The following is an 18,003-nucleotide window of genomic DNA, read 5'->3' on the forward strand; positions in this document are numbered from 1 at the left end:
ATTGCCATTCTACCTGGCGTGAGATGGGATCTCAATGTGGTTTTTGATTTGCATTTCTCTAATAAGCAGTGATGATGTGTTTTTTTTCCATATGTTTGTTGGCTGCATAAATGTCTTCTTTTGAAACTATCTGTTCTTATCCTTCACCCACTTTTCGATGGGGTTGTTTCTTTTTCTTGTAAATTTGTTTAAGCTCTTTGTGGATTCTTGTTATTAGCCCTTTGTCAGGTGGGTAGATTGCAAAAAATTTTTCCCATTCTGTTGGTTGCTGATTTACTCTAATGATAGTTTCTTTTGCTGTGTAGAAGCTTTTAAGTTTAATTAGATACGATTTGCCTATTTTGGCTTTTGTTGCCATTGCTTTTGACATCTTAGTCGTGAAATCCTTGCCTATGCTTATGTCCTGACTGGTACTGCCTAGGTTTTCTTTTAGGGTTTTTATGGTGTTAGGTCTTATGCTAAAATCTTTAATTTATCTTGAGAGTTAATTTTTGTATAAGGTATAAGGAAGGGATCCAGTTTCAGCTTTCTTCATATGGCTAGCCAGTTTTCCCAACACCATTTATTAAATAGAGAATGCTTTCCCCATTGCTTGTTTTTGACAGGTTTGTCAAAGATCAGATGGTTGTAGATGTGTGATGTTACTTCCAAGGCCTCCATTCTGTTCCATTGGTTTGTATCTGTTTTGGTACCAGTACCATGCTGTTTTGATTACCATAACATTGTGGTATAGTTTGAAGTCAGGTAGTGTGATGCCTCCAGCTTTGATTTTTTCTTTCCTTATGATTGTCTCGGTTATGTGGGCTCTTTTGGTTTCATCTGAAGTTTAACGTGTTTTCTCCAATTCTGTGAAGAACGTCAATGGTAGCTTGATGGGGATAGCATTGAATATATAAATTACTTTGGGCAGTATGGACATTTTCACGAGATTGATTCTTCCTAACAATGAGCATGGAATGTTTTTCCATCTGTTTGTGTCCTGTCTTATTTTCTTGAGCAGTGGTTTGTAATTGTCCTTAAAGAGGTCCTTCACATCCCTTGTTTGTTGTATTCCTAGGTATTATATTCTCTTTGTAGCAGTTGTGAGTGGGAATTCACTCATGATTTGGCTTTCTGTTTGTCTATTGCTGGTGTATAGGAATGCTCATGACTTTCGCATATTGATTTTGTATCCTGAGACTTTGCTAAAGTTGCTTATGAGCAACTATCAGTCTTAAAGGTGTTTTGATGTAGAATATAAACACTTTTCTACTTGAAGAAAAACATGAGGCTTTTGAATTGCATTGTTTAATAGTAAATCAGTTTTTGTGTTTCTGCAGATGTGACTCTGAAAATCGCTATGTTGGTAATCCACTTAGAGGAACATGTTATTGTAAGTATTTGTGTATTTTTCATTTTAAATAATTGGTGCATATTATTAGTTTCAAATAATAAAGTTCATCTTTAATATCTAAAATTGTCATTAATAACTCACAATTTCCTTTTCTTAAATCTTATAATACAACTTCATGTATATTGCTAAGAAATATATTCTGGTAATTATATTTGGTGCATATTTTTCTACTCTGTAAAATAGCAATAGATCAATAGATTTTTCTGAGCATAGAAAATATAGAACTTGAGTAAACTCATGTGATTTTAATTTTTTTTTTTTTCATTAAGATGTACTAGAAACTGCCAAATGCTGTTTCCCCAAACGGTTGTACCATTTTACATTCCCATCAGCAGTGTGCAAGAGTTTCTATTCTTACACATTTTGCAGTCTGTTTTTAGAGTTAGTCCAAGTTTTAAGCATTCTAATAGGTGTGTAATAGTATCTAACTCTCATTTTAATATGCATTTTCCTAATTACTAATGATGTTAAGCATCTTTTCATAGGATTGTTTTCCATCTATATGTTTTATTTGATGAAGCGTCTGTTGAAATCCATTGCCCATTTTTAGATTGTTTTTATATTAATGAATTTCCCATATATTTCATTCTAGATACAAGTTCTTAATCAGATATATGACTTGCAAATATTTTTTCCTAGTTTGTCACTTGTCTTTTTACCCTATTAACACGATTTTTTTGAAGAGCAGATTTTAATTTAGATGAAGCTTGACTTACCCATTTGTTGTTTTGTGAAATCTTAGCTTAACAGGTCACTATGATTTTTCTCAGGTTTTGGTAGAAATATTATTTTTAAGTTTTCCATTTAAGTATATGGTTCATTTTGAAATAATATTTGTATATATAGTAGGTGATGGATTGAAGTTCTTTTTTCTCCATGTAAACATTTAAATGTTCAAGCATACTTTATATAAAGACTATATTTTAGTTGATGAATTAATTCCTGTGCACCTTGGCTGAAAATAAGTTGTCTCTAAATGTGTGGGCCTGTTTTTGGACTCTTTTCTTTTTCATTAATCTATTTGCTTGTTTTTATGCAAATGTAGCACATTTTAATTAGTGTGCTTTTGTAAGTCTTGAAATTGATTAGTATTTATTCTCCAACTTTGTTCTTCCTTTTCAAACTTGTTTTGGTTACTCCTACTCCTTTTTTTTTTTGCATTTGCAACTGAATTTTAGAATCTGCCTTTTGGTTTTCAAAAAAAATGCTTTAATTTGTTTTGTGATTTTGTTTAATTTATTGATGAATTTGGGAAGAATTGACATGTTAACTATAGTGAATCTGGAATTATTGTATTTTTTATTTTTTGAATTTTTCAATTATTAATATTTTATAGTTACTACTGTACAAATATTTCACTTTTTTATCAGATTTATTTTTATATTTTAAATTTGTGATGCTATTGATAATGATAGCTTAAAATATTCATTTCTGATTGTTCCTTGCATTTATAATTGATTTTATATTGGTTTTACATCCTGTAGCTTTGCAAAACTCACATTTTACATAAAGTATCATTTTTTGTAGATTCTCTCAGAATTTTTATATATACAATGTTTTCTGCAAATAACGGTGGTTGGATTTCTTCTTTTCCTGCCTTGATGCCTTTTATTTCTTTTTTTTTCTACCTTTTTGCTTTAGCTAGCATCTTTAATAATGTGTCGAAAAGATGTGAACATGAAAGTATTTATTCTTGTTTCTGATCTAAGAGGGAAAGCATTCAGTCTTTTATCATTAGGTATAATGCAGGTTTTTGCTAGCTGCCTTTATCAAGTTAAGCCTTCTATTCCTATTTTGCTGTACATTTTTTAAAATCAGAAATTGGTGTTTATATTCAATTCATTTCTTGGATTAATTTAGATAATTATCAGGAATTCCTATTTTACTTTGCTAATATAGTGATTTTAGTATTTTTAATTTAACAAATGGTATACATTATATGAATATACTACATTTTTCTGTCCATTCATAAGTTGATGGATGTTGGAATTTTTTCTAAGTTTTGTTTATTAAAAATACGCTGCAGTGAATGAACATTCATATGGTCTTTGTGTGAACATGTTTTTATTTTCCTTGGGTAGATTCCTTGGGTAGTATACTAGTTGGGTTTTATGATAAGCTTTTGCTTAACTTTTTTAGAAACTGACAAATCATTTTTCAGAATGTTGATAAAATTTTTAAATTCATAATAGAAAATTTTGATACTAGATATTTCATTCCTTGATGTCATCATCAATACAACATTGTCTGTCTCTTTGATCATAAACATTCTAGAGTGTGTGTAGTGACAGTTTGTGGTTTGGTTTTGTATTTCTTTTATGACTAATAATGTTGAACGTGATGTCATGTGTTCATGCCTTGAAAATGATTTTTTGGGTGTGTAAAATAAATCCTCTTTTTCAGCTTTTGTTGCTATATTAAATTGTATGTTTCAAAATTTTGTTTTATACTCGTGTGATATATAAAAATAAAATTTGTTTTACCATATTGATCTTATATTCATCAACTTTGGTGATCTCTTTGCTTTAATTTTTAAATGCAGTTAATTATATTACATGCAAATAAGCACAATTTTATTCCTTTTTCAATATTTTTTCCCCCTCATTGGGGTGTTGAGACCTCTATTTCTGTGCTTAATGACATTGATGATAATAGACATATCCTTATCAGGTAGGGTGTTTATTATAATTTATGGACTATTCCTTGCATCAAATTAAGCAAATTCTTACCTTATTTTGCCACAAGGTCATATCATGACTTTCTTTTATCTTGTTAAATGCTAAGTTACATTAATACATTTTCTCATGTTAAACATCTTTTCATTCTGGGCTAAACCAAAGTTAGTCATGGCATATTAATGTTTGGATACTGCTAAATATTACTGGTTTATATTTTAATTTAGAACATTTTTAGTATAAATGAAGATAGTCTTTTTTGTGTGTTGTTTTTTTCTAAGTAAATAACCTTTGACTGCAGTTTGAAAAGTGTTTTCTATTCTATCTGCAATTGTGGTAACAGCTTTTAAAAATGAATTTGGAACAATTGCTGTCTTCTTTTAAAACATGAATGGTTAAAACTTTAAATAAATATCAGGTATTTCAACAAAAATGTCTGGGTCTAATGCTTTTTAATTGGTAGTTATTTATTTATTTTTTGCTATTTCATAGCATCAGCTTTTGGTTTTATTTATCTTTTCTGCAGATTTTGTTTTTCAGTTCATCAGTTTCAGATTTTGTCTTTAATAATTTCCTTCTCATATACTTTTTGTTGTTGTTTTGCCTACATTTACTATAAGATTTAAAAATTATTATTATTTTCTACAGAATTTATGAATTCCATTTTTGTCTTTAAAAATTAAGTATTTTCTTAATTCCTTTTTTAAAGTGATTTTTATTTTTTAACTTTTAGGTTCAGGGGTGCCTGTGCAGGTTTGTTGTATAGGTAAATTACATGTTGGGGGTTTGATATACAGATTATTTTGTCTCCCAGGTAAGATGCATGGTACTTGCTAGGTAGTTTTAGATCCTTACCCTACCCCAATCCACAAAACATTTTTTAGCCATTATTAATTTTTAAAAAAGTTTATTGAGAATGTAGCATATAAAATCTCACATTTTATTAAGATATTTTTGCCCTTTATGACACATTTGTTATAACATAATTTTCTATATCTATATCAATGTTGTTCAATACAAATATGAGTCACATATGTAATTTTAAATTTTCTAGCAGCTTCATTTAAAAAGTAAATGAACAAAATTAATGTTAATAAAGCATTTTATTTAGCCTCACACTTGTAAAATATTTTTATTTTAATGTGTAATCAGTCTTAAAAGTCATTAAATCATTAATGAGATATATTTTTTTGTACTAATGTTTGAAACAAAGTTTATATTTCATACTTACCTCACATTTTAATTCAAATCAGTCATTTTTCAACAAGTCAGTAGTCATATATGGCTAGTGGTGACCTTATTGGACAACTCTTCTCTTGATTACACAGGACCCCTGCTTTCTTTTAGAAATATCAAAAGCATAATTATAAAGCACTAGGTGGCACTCTTGCTATTTGTTTTGAGACCTTTAAAGCTTAATATTTGAAAGAAAATGATGTTTAAGAAGGAAAAGGACAGTAGTTCTTGTAATAGTGTTAATGGAAACTATTTTAATTTTCAAGATTAGATCAAAATTTAACATGCAAGTCCACATTGTTACTTAAAGCAATTGAGTACAATGTGCTATTAAGTTAATTGAAAGTAATATGTCAGCATTTGTACTCTATTTACTTAGTAGTTTTACAAAGTTCAATTTAAACCCAAAAACGAAATATATTACAAAGCATGCCTCACAAAGGAGGAAAAAAGTTCAGATGGTGTTAGCTAATTTGATTGGCCTTTGTAAACGTTGAACTACTGAATTTATTCTTAGTAAATACAAAAAGTAGTAGTCACAAAGTTGTATAGTTTTTCTTAAATGCTTTCTTTTAGTTGTAATAATTTTAATAAAACCTTAAAATGAAAGACTAGACTATGAAAATGCTATATAGATGATATATTTCAAGAAGTAGAGCATACATAAAATTGCTTTCTGCAGTCATCACTTTATGTCACTATTGTGCTAATTATTTAAGTACATGTAATTTGCAATGCTCAAACCACCAATTATTGTGTTTCAGTATATTTCCAAGTAATTGAACACATTTTATTTCATCTTTTACTCTTTAAAAGATTACTGTTTTATATTGAATTTCTTTTATTAGAGTTTCTTTTATTTAGAGTTCATGGTAGAATTTTGTAGTAATAATAAACTACCAATTTTGAGAGTAGGAAATTTAAGTTGAAAAAGATGACAATATCTCAGTTTAATTACATAAAATGGTATGGTATGTAATAGAAAACAATGAAACCAATTAAAACTTGAATTGACTCATATTTAATAGAATTATTCTGGTTCTTCTCAAACTGAATAAAATAATTTTCTTGTTTAAACTGAACATTTTGTTAGTGAATGTTTATATGAGTCTTTAACCATTGGATATAAATTGCTATTTAAATAGGATCTGGCTTTTTCATTTGCATATGGGGCAGAGTGACCTTAATAAACACCAAGAATCTAAATTCTTATATTTAACAGATTGCAGACATGATGGGTTGAACATTATCTGATAAGACATAAATGAATCATATTTTTGGCATTTTAAACTTGTTATTGGATTCATCAGTGTTTTTATTAAATTTCCTGAAGCTTATATACCAGTATTTTTAAATTTTTATTTCAGAATTATTTACTCTTTTAGCATAGTCCAAAATGAAGGATAATAAACATGATTATATGAAAATCTAAAATAGCTGAAAGGAAAAAAGTTGCTATTGAGTTAACGAAGAAGAGGGATGAAAAATTTATTTGATTTATATGTTTTACAATAAAAGTATTCTATTATTCTTATCATGTAAAATCATAGACTCACTGTAAAAATAATAAAAGAAAAAAATTTAAGGAAGGAAATAAACAGGCCATATACCTCCCATCAAGTCCTCCAAGTTATGTACCGTGTATTCTTTGTAAGGCTACTCAGCTGAGAGGAAGATTGAGAGCTGATATCCTGTACTTTTCTAATTAAGCCTTGTGCCCTAATGTGGGGCTATGTCTGTCTGGAGTCAGAAGTAAATAGTCCTTTTTTTTTGTATTTAAAATGTTGAATTGTCTACTGAAGGGACTACCTTCTTTCTAAATAAATCTCTGTATCATGTCCTGAGAATGATTTTACATTCATAGAGGTCGTAACATGCAGAATATTTTTATTGTGAATTTTTTCTTACAGTTAAACATAACTCATTATTTAGCATTTAGCAAATAAAACATAGTTCTTCCCAAACCAGGAAAGAACAACTACCAGACTTAAAATAATGATCATAACAGTAAACATTTATTGAGCACTTACTATACCAGACTGTTCTCAGCTTTTATATGTATTAGCTTATGCAGTACTCAGATGGGAAGGGTATTCTTATTGTTCTCATTTTATAGATAAGAAAACAGAGATAGAGAAAGCTGAACTGATTTGTATAAGATCACATAGGAAATAGTAGAAGCAGGTTTCAACCCTCTTAACCATTAAAGAAGTGAAAATTAGTGTATGTAAGCAAAAATTAGTATATGTAAGCAAAAATTATATATGTAAGCAAAAAGTTTTTATATGAATAAAATAAAAACATGCTGAAGGAAACAAAAAGAGGATCTAAACAATTACAAATTCATATCATTTTTTCAAATAAGAAATTATCATCCAAAGATAAAATACATCCCAAAATTGTTATAAAAATTTTATGTCATTTCATTATAGTATTTCATTCAAATGAGTTTTTCTGAAATACATGCATTCAAATAAATTTCCTTAAGGTTCAATTAAATAATACGCTTTTAGAATATTCAGTTAGATTACAAACAGGAAGAATAGTAAGAAATTCCTACTCTAATAGATATCCAAACAAACTGTAACTCTAACTCCATCCACTGGCTGCCATTCTTGTATTAGAATATGCCACTAAATCTGTGAACAAAATGGAGTTCCTGATCATTTGGGAATTTATATGGCACTATGGTTTGAATGTTTGTTGCCTCCAAGATTCATGTTGAAATTTAATTGCCTTTTTAACAGTATTAAGACATTGGACCTTTAAGAGGTGTCTAGGCCATGAAAACTCCACCCTTATAGATGGGATTCGTGCTGTTATTGAAAGGCAAGTTCAGTCCTCTCTTGTCCTCTCTTGCTCTTTGGCCTTCTGCCATGGGATGACACAACAAGAAGGCCCCCACTAGATGCCAGCTGTTTGGTCTTCTACTTCCCAGCCTCTAGAACTGTCAGTGCATAAATTTCTATTTATTATAAATTATTCAGTATATGATATTCCGTTATAGCAGCACAAAATAGACTTTAAGACATATGGCAAGTCATTTTATTTGTATGTATTTAATGACTTAATTTGCTTGTTATTAGATATCTCAAACTTTACTATAGATTATGGCTTTGCATATACTACTTTTCTCTCTCAAGTACTCTATCCCCAGCTAATATTCCATCCCTATGAAAAATGACTCTTCCAGATATTACAAACCTTTTATTTTCATCCTAACACTTTCATAATATAAAATTATTCAGTTGCTTTCTGTTTTTACCTTGAATGTAGGTTTTCAAGTAAAATGAAATTTTACTAGAATGAAATTCTGTGAACACAGGATCTTGTTTTATTGGGTCTCCATACTGTTAAATGTGCATGGCTAGTAACAGACCTGAAGTTATGTTTAGTGGTAATACACTCATATAAATTATTCATACATTAGTGAATATACATTTACTGTAGCTGAATGTGGAAGCATTTTTACTGATGCGGTACTTGAGAAAAATGTCCAGAGATCATATCGTAGATTATCAAGTAAAGTTGCTTTAAGTTTATTATGGACATAAGGTAATACTATTATATCATTTAAATACTTTAAGCATTAGCCTTTCATTTAAAGAAAAAGGAATTTCAAGGCTTTTTCTTAGCCTATTGAACATTTCTTTCAAATGAAACTAAATAGATGACCATTCATCATTTCAGGATAATTGAAAGTTTAGTGATTTTGAGCTCCTATGAAGCAAAGAATGTGGCTTCTGAATAGCTCATGGCATATTACTTAAAATTCCCTAAATTAGAATAATTAATATACGGCATTGGTGATAATCATCCATTCTCTTTTATTTATTTATGTAAAAAAATTATTTGTAAGACTGAATGAGTTTAAATGTGCATCTTAGGCCATACAATTAGTAGTTTCCAGAGTTTGGATTACAACTGTGTTTTTTCTATGATATGATATCTAGCAAATGTTGAACTTGCAAAACTTGTACAACAGATTTTACTTTTGAAATTGTTCTAAGTGTTCTGGGTTCAATAGAAATTCTTCATTAATAACTGTAAGCATAAATAGTATATTCAGCAAACAAGGGAAAATGAGTATTTATTAAATATTTATGTACAAAACAGTTTTATATTAATAATTTCATTATTCCCAAGGGTGGGATATTTTTTCTCATTAAATTACTTTTTGGAGGGTTTGACTGTTAGAGTTTGGAGAGACTAATTTACTTGCATTTACTGCTTGTGTTTATTCATTCTACATATATTTATTGACTAGCTACTTTATTAGACTCCGGGGAAAACAAAATGAACAACATGGTTTTTGCTCTATTGAAGCTTATACACTACTAGAGAAAATACATATTAAACCAGTTATATTATTTTCAAAGGTTTGATTTTCATAAGAACTCTGAATGAGAATTATAGGGTTTTGGGAATATATTCCCAAACTTTATAGAGCTTTGGGAATATATTACAAGAGGGCCTGACCTAATTTGTGGGATAGCAGGTAGGTGAGGTAAGGGAATGATTGAGTTTGATATGAAGAAATGACTTGATAAGTGTGATAGTGTGAGAATTGATAGGAAGAAGTGGACCCAAAAGGGACAACATATACAAAAAGTTTGTGACTAGATGGAACATGCAGTGTTTGTTTGAGTTACTAAAAGAAAACCAACACTGAAACACACTGAATATACAAAGCGAAAATATGAAGCGTAGGAGGTATGCAAAATCCAAACAATGCTGTTCTTTTTAGAACATGTAAAATTTGGTCTTTATCATAAGAAAAATGGGAAGCCATTGAAGGGTATTTAGAGGAGAGAAGAATGTTAAATTTTGCTTTTAAAATTATCAGTCTGCTTTCAGTATGTAAAACAGCTTAGTGGGGGCAATAGAGCATGAAAGAGACCATTTTTGGTTTATTTTTTGAGGCATTTTCCTGGAGCTATATGTAAAATATCACTGCAGCACATTGAGACTATGAAAATACTTGTACTTTTATTCACGTGAGTTTTTTAAATCATTTACTAAACAATTGTCTAAGCCTGCAAATACTTGTATTTATATTTGTATGACTGTTTAAACTTTTTGGACTCTTGATATTGTTGTCAAAGTCTGTATGTGTCCTTTACAGACTCCTCAGGATAGCTGACTATAAGATCATAAACATATGCTTATTAACAACCATATAAATATAAATAAACATACATATGAGAATCTGTCTAACTCTTGAAATCCTTCAGCATTCATTCAGAAATAACTAGAGTGAAAAAGGAAGTGAAATAACTTTATCGAATGCCTTTATTTTATCAGACAGTCTTTTCTAAGCCAAATACACACACAATTATGTTTAATTCACAGAGCAATCCTATGAGCTAGGCAGTTTTATCCTCGTTGTACCATTGAGTCTCATTGAGCTTAATTAACTTGCAGAAAGTAACTCAGTTGTTATATGGGAGATTACATCCAAGATCTCCTTAAATGATATAGATAATGTTAAATTAAAACTGAAACACCATATTAACTGAAACATTAACACAGTGAAAAAGCAAATTATTAAACTGCAGTTTGTTTCTCAAAAATTTCAAATATAAAATTTCAGAAACAATTCAAAATTTTTATCTAATAATTCTTATTCCCAAATAAATTGAAATTTACATGAATAGTGCCATGGATATGACATATGCAAATCAGGTTTGTTTTTATTTGTTATTCTAACATGCCTGCTATCTTGCATCTCAGATACAAAGTTATTTCCAATATACACCTTGATGGTTTTTTATCACTGGTAACTATCTTCTTGAAAAATACATTATTTCATGCAGATTTTCTTGCAAGAATAGAGCAAATCTTAAATATTCACTACTTGCTCTGCATCATCCCATGCATGTAATGTACTCATGAACTTTCTTCTTAGTTTAAATTCTTTCGAAATTTTTTTATGCATATACATTTTTAGTCATCACCTTCCACCTAATCATTAATTTTTAATATCTGACTTCTTTAAACATTTTGTACAGGTTAAAAGCCTTTTCTCTTTAGATTTTTCTCACTTAAACTTCTTTTTTATGCAGTATGTTTACTCATCAGCTTAATTTAGTATATAATTTATTCTTGTAGTAAATAACAGCCACTTTTTTTGCAATATCACTGCTATACTAGTATTGACTGAACAACCTTAAAAAAATCTGCTGTTGCATGTTGAAACTTAACCCTCGGCATATTCTGGTCATATAAGACTAGGATGAGAGACTGTTTATCTTCCATGTTTTTGTTAGTCTATACCTAAGAGGTTTGTGTATTAAGAATGAAATGTGCCATTTTTGGAAAGAAACATAACTAGAATTGACCCTTGAACCCCCCCTGGGGTTTAGAGGCACCAAACCCTGCATATAGCTGAAAATCAGCATATAACTTTTTACTCTCCCAACACTTAACTACTAATAGGATACTGTTGGCCAGAAACCTTACCAATAACATAAACATTGATTCACATATATTTTGTATGTTATATACATTCTGTACTGTATTCTTACAATAAAGTAAGCTAGAGAAAAGAATTATGTATTAAGAAAATCTTAAGGAAGAGAAAATATATTTACTATTCATTAAGTAGAAGTAGAAATAGATTTTCATAAAGGTCTTTATTCTCAATGTCGTCATGTTGAGTAGACTGAGGAGGAGGAAGAGGAAGAGGATTTGGTCTTCCTGTCTCAGAGGTGGCAGAGGTAGAAGAAAATTCGCAAATAAGTGGACCTGCACAGTTCAAACCTGTGTTGTACAGTTCAAACCTGGTCAGCTATATATCAATCCAATTATTTAATATGTAAGTATGCATCATGTGAAAAACATGTTGAAGATCAAGGATTGGAACAAAGAAACTGTCTGAACATTGCTTTGAAAACAATTTTTTTCAGCCCAACAGTGGAAATATTGCATGTACATTCTAGAAAAGAGGTAAATAAAAATATAAATTTAAATCTCTAATTGCTCTACTCAGAGAAAATTGTTGCTAAAATTGTATTAGATTTTTTTCCATTCATTTATTTATGTACTGATACTCTTTGTTAGGCTGAGTAATACACTCCCAAAGATGTCTATATTCTAATCCCCCAGAACCTGTGATGCATACTTACCTTAAATGGTAAGAGGAAGGAGTTAGCATATATGCTTAAACTAAGGATTTTGAGAGAGATTATTCTGTACTATCCTGGTGTGCTCAGTGTAATAACAAGTATTCTTATGAAAGGGAAATGGGGGGAAATTTGACCACAGTAATAGGAGATGTGATGATGGAAGCAAGTGGAGAGATGTGAGGGAAGGGACCATGAGCAAACAAACAAGGATAGGCTTTGGAAGCTGTAAAAGGCAACTTTTACCATACATTGATTATTCTTATATGAAAGAATGATTATTAATGTGTTTACCAAAGATGATTATCTATTTCATCATTTCTTTTACGTTTATTAACTGTAAGGGAGAGGTGTTCCTTCTCCCTCATTAATTTGTTTAATTATCTATATCAGTATAGACTGATGGATATCTATTTAATTTTATGGTTTATAAGAAATTACTGTCATTATTTATTTTGTAGCTCAAATTGTTCCAGAGCTGGTCATTACAATCCCCCTCAATTTGACTTCTGTTTTTTTTTTTTTTTTTTTTTAACATGACTCCATCATTTGGTGAGTGTATCCTTATTTTTTAGCACTAAAAGATATTTCAGACTTACCTGTTCTTTCCGTCTTTCATCCCTGAAATCAACTAGTTTCCATTTCCCCAAGATGCCATGGTTTCTTATATTGGAGAATAATATTTAGAAACCAAAATCAGGAATTATGTATGCTCATTGGTTCTGTGGTTTTATTCTTTCTTTCCTTTAAAAAAATTTATGGGTTTCCTGACCCATGCACTAGGGTGTAACAATGGTGTTACTCTATACCTTGTCATCAATAACATTACCTATGAAATATCAAATTAAAATATCTTTAGTTCTGCTTGCTCACTAAGTACCAATGCTGTAATTATTCAAAGTCATTGAAAATTTTAATTCATTAACCCCACTTGTTTTCTCATTTTCACCCTTTCCTAGTGCCCTGCTGTCTTCTTTTATACCCTTAATCATATGAGATTTTATGGTCTATTATAGTTATCAGTCCTTAACTAATCCTGCATATTTTCTTCCCAATTCTGTTTCTTCTATCTATCTGTAAAACAAAACTCAAACTCTGGCTAACCCAACTCTTCATTACTATGTGTCTGAACTTTCTTCATCACTCTGTGTCTGAACTTTCTTCACCCTCACATTGCTGGGGGAAAAACCATATAACTGTGTTGACTGGTTGGTCTTGAACTTTATCAAAGGAAAATCCAAAACTATCTGGTAGTTTTCCTGCATTTCTTTTTAACACTCTCCAAATAGTGTTTTAAAACTTCATCTCTATTCTCAAACCTTTATCTGCACTGGCTAATCAATTTACCTCACACTTCATTGAGAAAAAAGAAACAAATAGATGGGAATATCCTCATTTTTTCATCACCCAAATCAACAAACTTTCTTGCACCTGTACTTATTTTCTCTGCCTTTACTTTATTATAAAGGAAAGAATGTCTCTGTTCTTAACAAAAGCCTGTTCTTCAATTTGTTTTGCTCTAAATTCCATTCCCTTTACTCTATAAAGTCCTTTGCTCTTCCATTTCTCACTTATCAATAGTTGCTTAGGCTCTACTGGACCATTTTCCTCAGTACACATGTTATGTTTTAATGTCTCTTATGTTAAAAATAAAATTGTTTTACTCCCCTTGTACTCCTCCAACTGCTGCACCATTTCTCTATTTTCTTTCAGTGCAACACTTCTCAAAAAGAGTTGCCTAAACTTGTCACCACATCCTTACCACCCATTTCCTATTCAATCCCCACAACTCCGTACACATTGCTTTTCTAAGGAAGCGTACCACAGAATCAAAGTGTTGAAACAGTCTATTTCTTAACTTTCCTAACATACGTTCCAATTTTTCCTACTCTGTAACTGACAGCACCTTTTTAGTCTTTTTATTTATTTTTTTTCCATTTGGACTTATCAGTTCCCATAGTTTTAAATAGCATCTGAATTTTGAAGTTCCAAAACTTGTAGTTTTGATCACTTTTCTGAGCTGCAAACTGATTTCTCTTTCTGTTTGATATCACCAGTTAGATATTTCGTTAGAAATTCATAGGCAGTATTTTAACAGAATACAGTATTTTAACAGTATTTAAAACAAAACTCTTGGTTTTGAAGAAAATATGCAGAAAATTTTCCAAAATTTTATTCTTTACTTAGACTTCCTCATTTTAGTAAATGTACATAAAGTCTGTATCCTTGCTTTTGTAAAGTATCTGAAAGCCTCCTTTGATTCCTCATTCCAAAGCCTTCTTTGAGCCTCCTCTCTGATATCTTTCCTTCCTCCCCTTACTTTGTGAGGCTGTTTAGTACTTCAGTTGGATTTCCACCTACAATATATTCCAAAGATATGTATCTTTCTCTATTCTGTTACTCCCACCCTGTACAGTGCACTGTCATCTTGAGTCTGGTTCTTTTTAGAACCCTCCTTGAGTAGTTTTTCTATTTTCAGTTTTCATTTTCTACATACATTCTCCAATGTGCCACAAGGGTGACATTTAAAAATTAAAAATCAGATTATCTCACTCCCCAGCTTGAGATCTTCTAATGGTTTTTCATGATGTGGCCCTTGCCTGATTTCTGACTTTATCTCTTACAACTCTCCAAAAATCATTCTAAGCACGATGGAATTACTTTTTTTTCTTCAAACAGTGCAAACTCATTTTCATTTGTCTTTGTGCTCTCTCTCTCTCTCTCTCTCTCTCTCTCTCTCTCTCTCTCTTTCTGTGTGTGTGTGTGTGTGTGTGTGTGTGTGTCCAGGTACTTTTTCATTGATTGTTTGCATGACTGGCTTCTCATTTTTCATTTATCATTTCACATGTTATTTCCTTTTGTGTGACTTATATAAAGCAACCCTTCTCTGAATCTGTAATAGGGATTGGTAAGCTTTTGCTGTAAAGGGCCAAATAATAGATATTTTAGGCATGACATGCCAGATAGTCTTTGTTGTTCCTACTCAACTCTGCCATCGGAGCAGACAAGTAACGATAGACAATATGTAAATGATTTTTTGTGGCTGTGTTACCATAAACTATAAAAATAGGCTGTGGGCCAGATTTGGTCTGTGGGCAGTAATTTGTAACACCTATTCCAAAACATTACCTTGCTATCTTCATAGCATATATCACTCTCTTAAAATGTCTTGTTTATTTGTTTGATTGTTTTTGGCTTTCTCATTATTAATAGAATGCAAACTCCATGGGAACAAAGTCTTTGACTTCCTCACTTCTCTGTTCTATGTGTCTATAATTCTGAATGGATTGCTGATTGGAGTTTTATTAAAAGATAAATCTGAGGAGAACATGTATATATATACTTATATATATATGTATATACACACACATATATGTGTATATATATATTTTAAGTGTTAAAATTTAGAATGTTCCTTTCCAATCTGTTTATTATTTATAGTACATCTCCTTTTATGACCTAAAATAGATTTTGAGGTTTTTTTAAATTAAAGATTTATTTAGTTTATTTCTGGGATTTCATTTGGCTTGGAGATTTTTATTAGTTTACTATTCAGACTGGAATTTTTAAACTGTTACATTTTCTGTTTAATGTAAAACCTCTATTGCAGTAAAAAAAGAAAAAGAAAAGCTATGATGATTATATGTTTTAGAATTTTTGTATTTTGTGATTTGATATCCCCAAATTATTATGTTGATGATTTATAGTGATGTGTTTAATGACACGCTTTTGGTCTCAAAGTCTATAACTGATATAAATGTAAGTACACATGTTTCTTTTGAATAGTATTTGCCTGATGTGTCTTCCTTTATCCTTTCAGTCTTTGTGGGCTCTCTTTTTATAGGCGTATCTCTTAAAAATAGAATATTTTGATTTTGCTTTTTTCTAATTGGTAAATTTTTGTGATTAATAATGAGTTGAATCCATTCATTTTTCATGTTATTCATATCTTTGAATCTGTTTTTAACCATTTTAATTTTTTATTCTATATTTTTACTTTGTATATATTTGTTTTTATTCCTTTTATAGCTTTTTTGGAGGGTAAAAGATACTGATATCTCCCTCCTATAAGATAAGCATTTTGGCATTCGGTAACTTTTTTTGGAATGCTTTTATAAAACCACATTGTTCTGGTGTTCTCTAGAATTCCTATTCTTGGTTATTGTGGATATGCCTTTTTCTTTGGTCGTTGCAATTTTTAAAAAGATAACAAATTCACCAAGGTATTTTATCAGCCCCATCTCCATATTTCTTGATATATTTTTTGCTATACAATCTTTATTTCTCTTTTGTTTTAAGTCTTTAATCACAAATTGTTTTAACACAAGTCTGCATGTCAAAGTTTCTGAAGTCTGTATGCCTCAGAGTAGTTATAATTCCTTCATATCCGAGTGTATGCAACTAATAAAGTAGACTTAATATGTGGAACAAAAATTGATTAAACTATAATAAAAAATTAAACATACCACTTCAGATTATTAATAGATCAAGCAGACAAAATTCAGAAAGAATTATCAAAGATCTGAAGAACACATTTAATAGAAATATGAATTATAGCCATAAAGATTAAAAAGAGGATTTAAAATTACATTTATTTTATAGATGATATAATTATTTCCATATAAAAGCTTAGTGTCTACAGGCAAATTATCAGAAATAACAGGAGTTTTTGTCAGGTTGTTGGATACAAGATTAATATTCAAGTGCCTTCTTATACATATTCCTCTACCAGCTGTCAGGGCTAACCAGATAGTTATAGTAATTAAGGCAGTGTAGGGTTTTTTCATTTTGTTTTTTGGTGCAGGGATAGGCATAGTCATTGATGTAATAAGAGCTGTAGGTACTTATATATTAATATTTAAGTCATATACATATTAATATTTAAGTCATATATATTAATATTTAAGTCATATCTGAGTTTTTTATTATTTAATAGCTTTTTAGTTGTTTTTTTTCTTTTTAATTATACTTTAAGTTCTGGGGCACATGTGTGGATTGTGCAGGTTTGTTACATAAGTATACACACACAATAGTGGTTTGCTGCATCCATCCCCCTGTCATCTACATTAAGTATTCTCTGAATGTTATCCCTCCCCAATCCCCCCATCCCCTGCTATCTCTCCCCTAGTCCCCCCACCCCATGACAGGCCCTGTTGTGTGATGTTCCCCTCCCTGTGTCCATGTGTTCTCATTGTTCAACACCCACTTATGAGTGACAATGTGTGGTGTTTTGGTTTTCTGTTCTTGTGTCATCTTTGCTGAGAATGATGGTTTCCAGCTTAATCTATGTCCCTGCAAAGGACATGAACTCATCCTTTTTTATGCCTGCGTAGTATTCCATGGCATATATGTACCACTTTGCTTTATCCATTCTATCATTGATGGGCATTTGGGTTGGTTCCAAGTCTTTGCTATTGTCAACAGTGTCTCAATAAATATAAGTGTGCATGTGTCTTTGTATAGAATGATTTATAACCCTTTCCCTATATACCCAGTAATGGAATTGCTGGGTCAAATGGTATTTCTATTTCTAAATCCTTGAAGAATTGCTACACTGTCTTTCACAGTGGTTGAA

General features: G+C 30.5%; 1 protein-coding gene across 4 annotated transcripts in view; it reads left to right on the top strand.

Moving 5' to 3' along the window:
• The window catches only part of ATRNL1 (attractin like 1), an 811,767-nt gene that overhangs the window by 300,538 nt on the left and 493,226 nt on the right, over window positions 1–18,003 (top strand). For all 4 annotated transcript variants that reach the window (XM_039465348.2, XM_074382946.1, XM_074382947.1 and 1 more), the window contains one exon: window positions 1,320–1,372. In XM_039465348.2, the coding sequence (XP_039321282.1) occupies window positions 1,320–1,372 (53 nt within the window). The remainder of the gene's footprint in view (window positions 1–1,319; window positions 1,373–18,003) is intronic.

Source organism: Saimiri boliviensis, chromosome 12 (genome assembly GCF_048565385.1).
Source record: "Saimiri boliviensis isolate mSaiBol1 chromosome 12, mSaiBol1.pri, whole genome shotgun sequence".
Lineage (NCBI taxonomy): Eukaryota > Metazoa > Chordata > Mammalia > Primates > Cebidae > Saimiri > Saimiri boliviensis.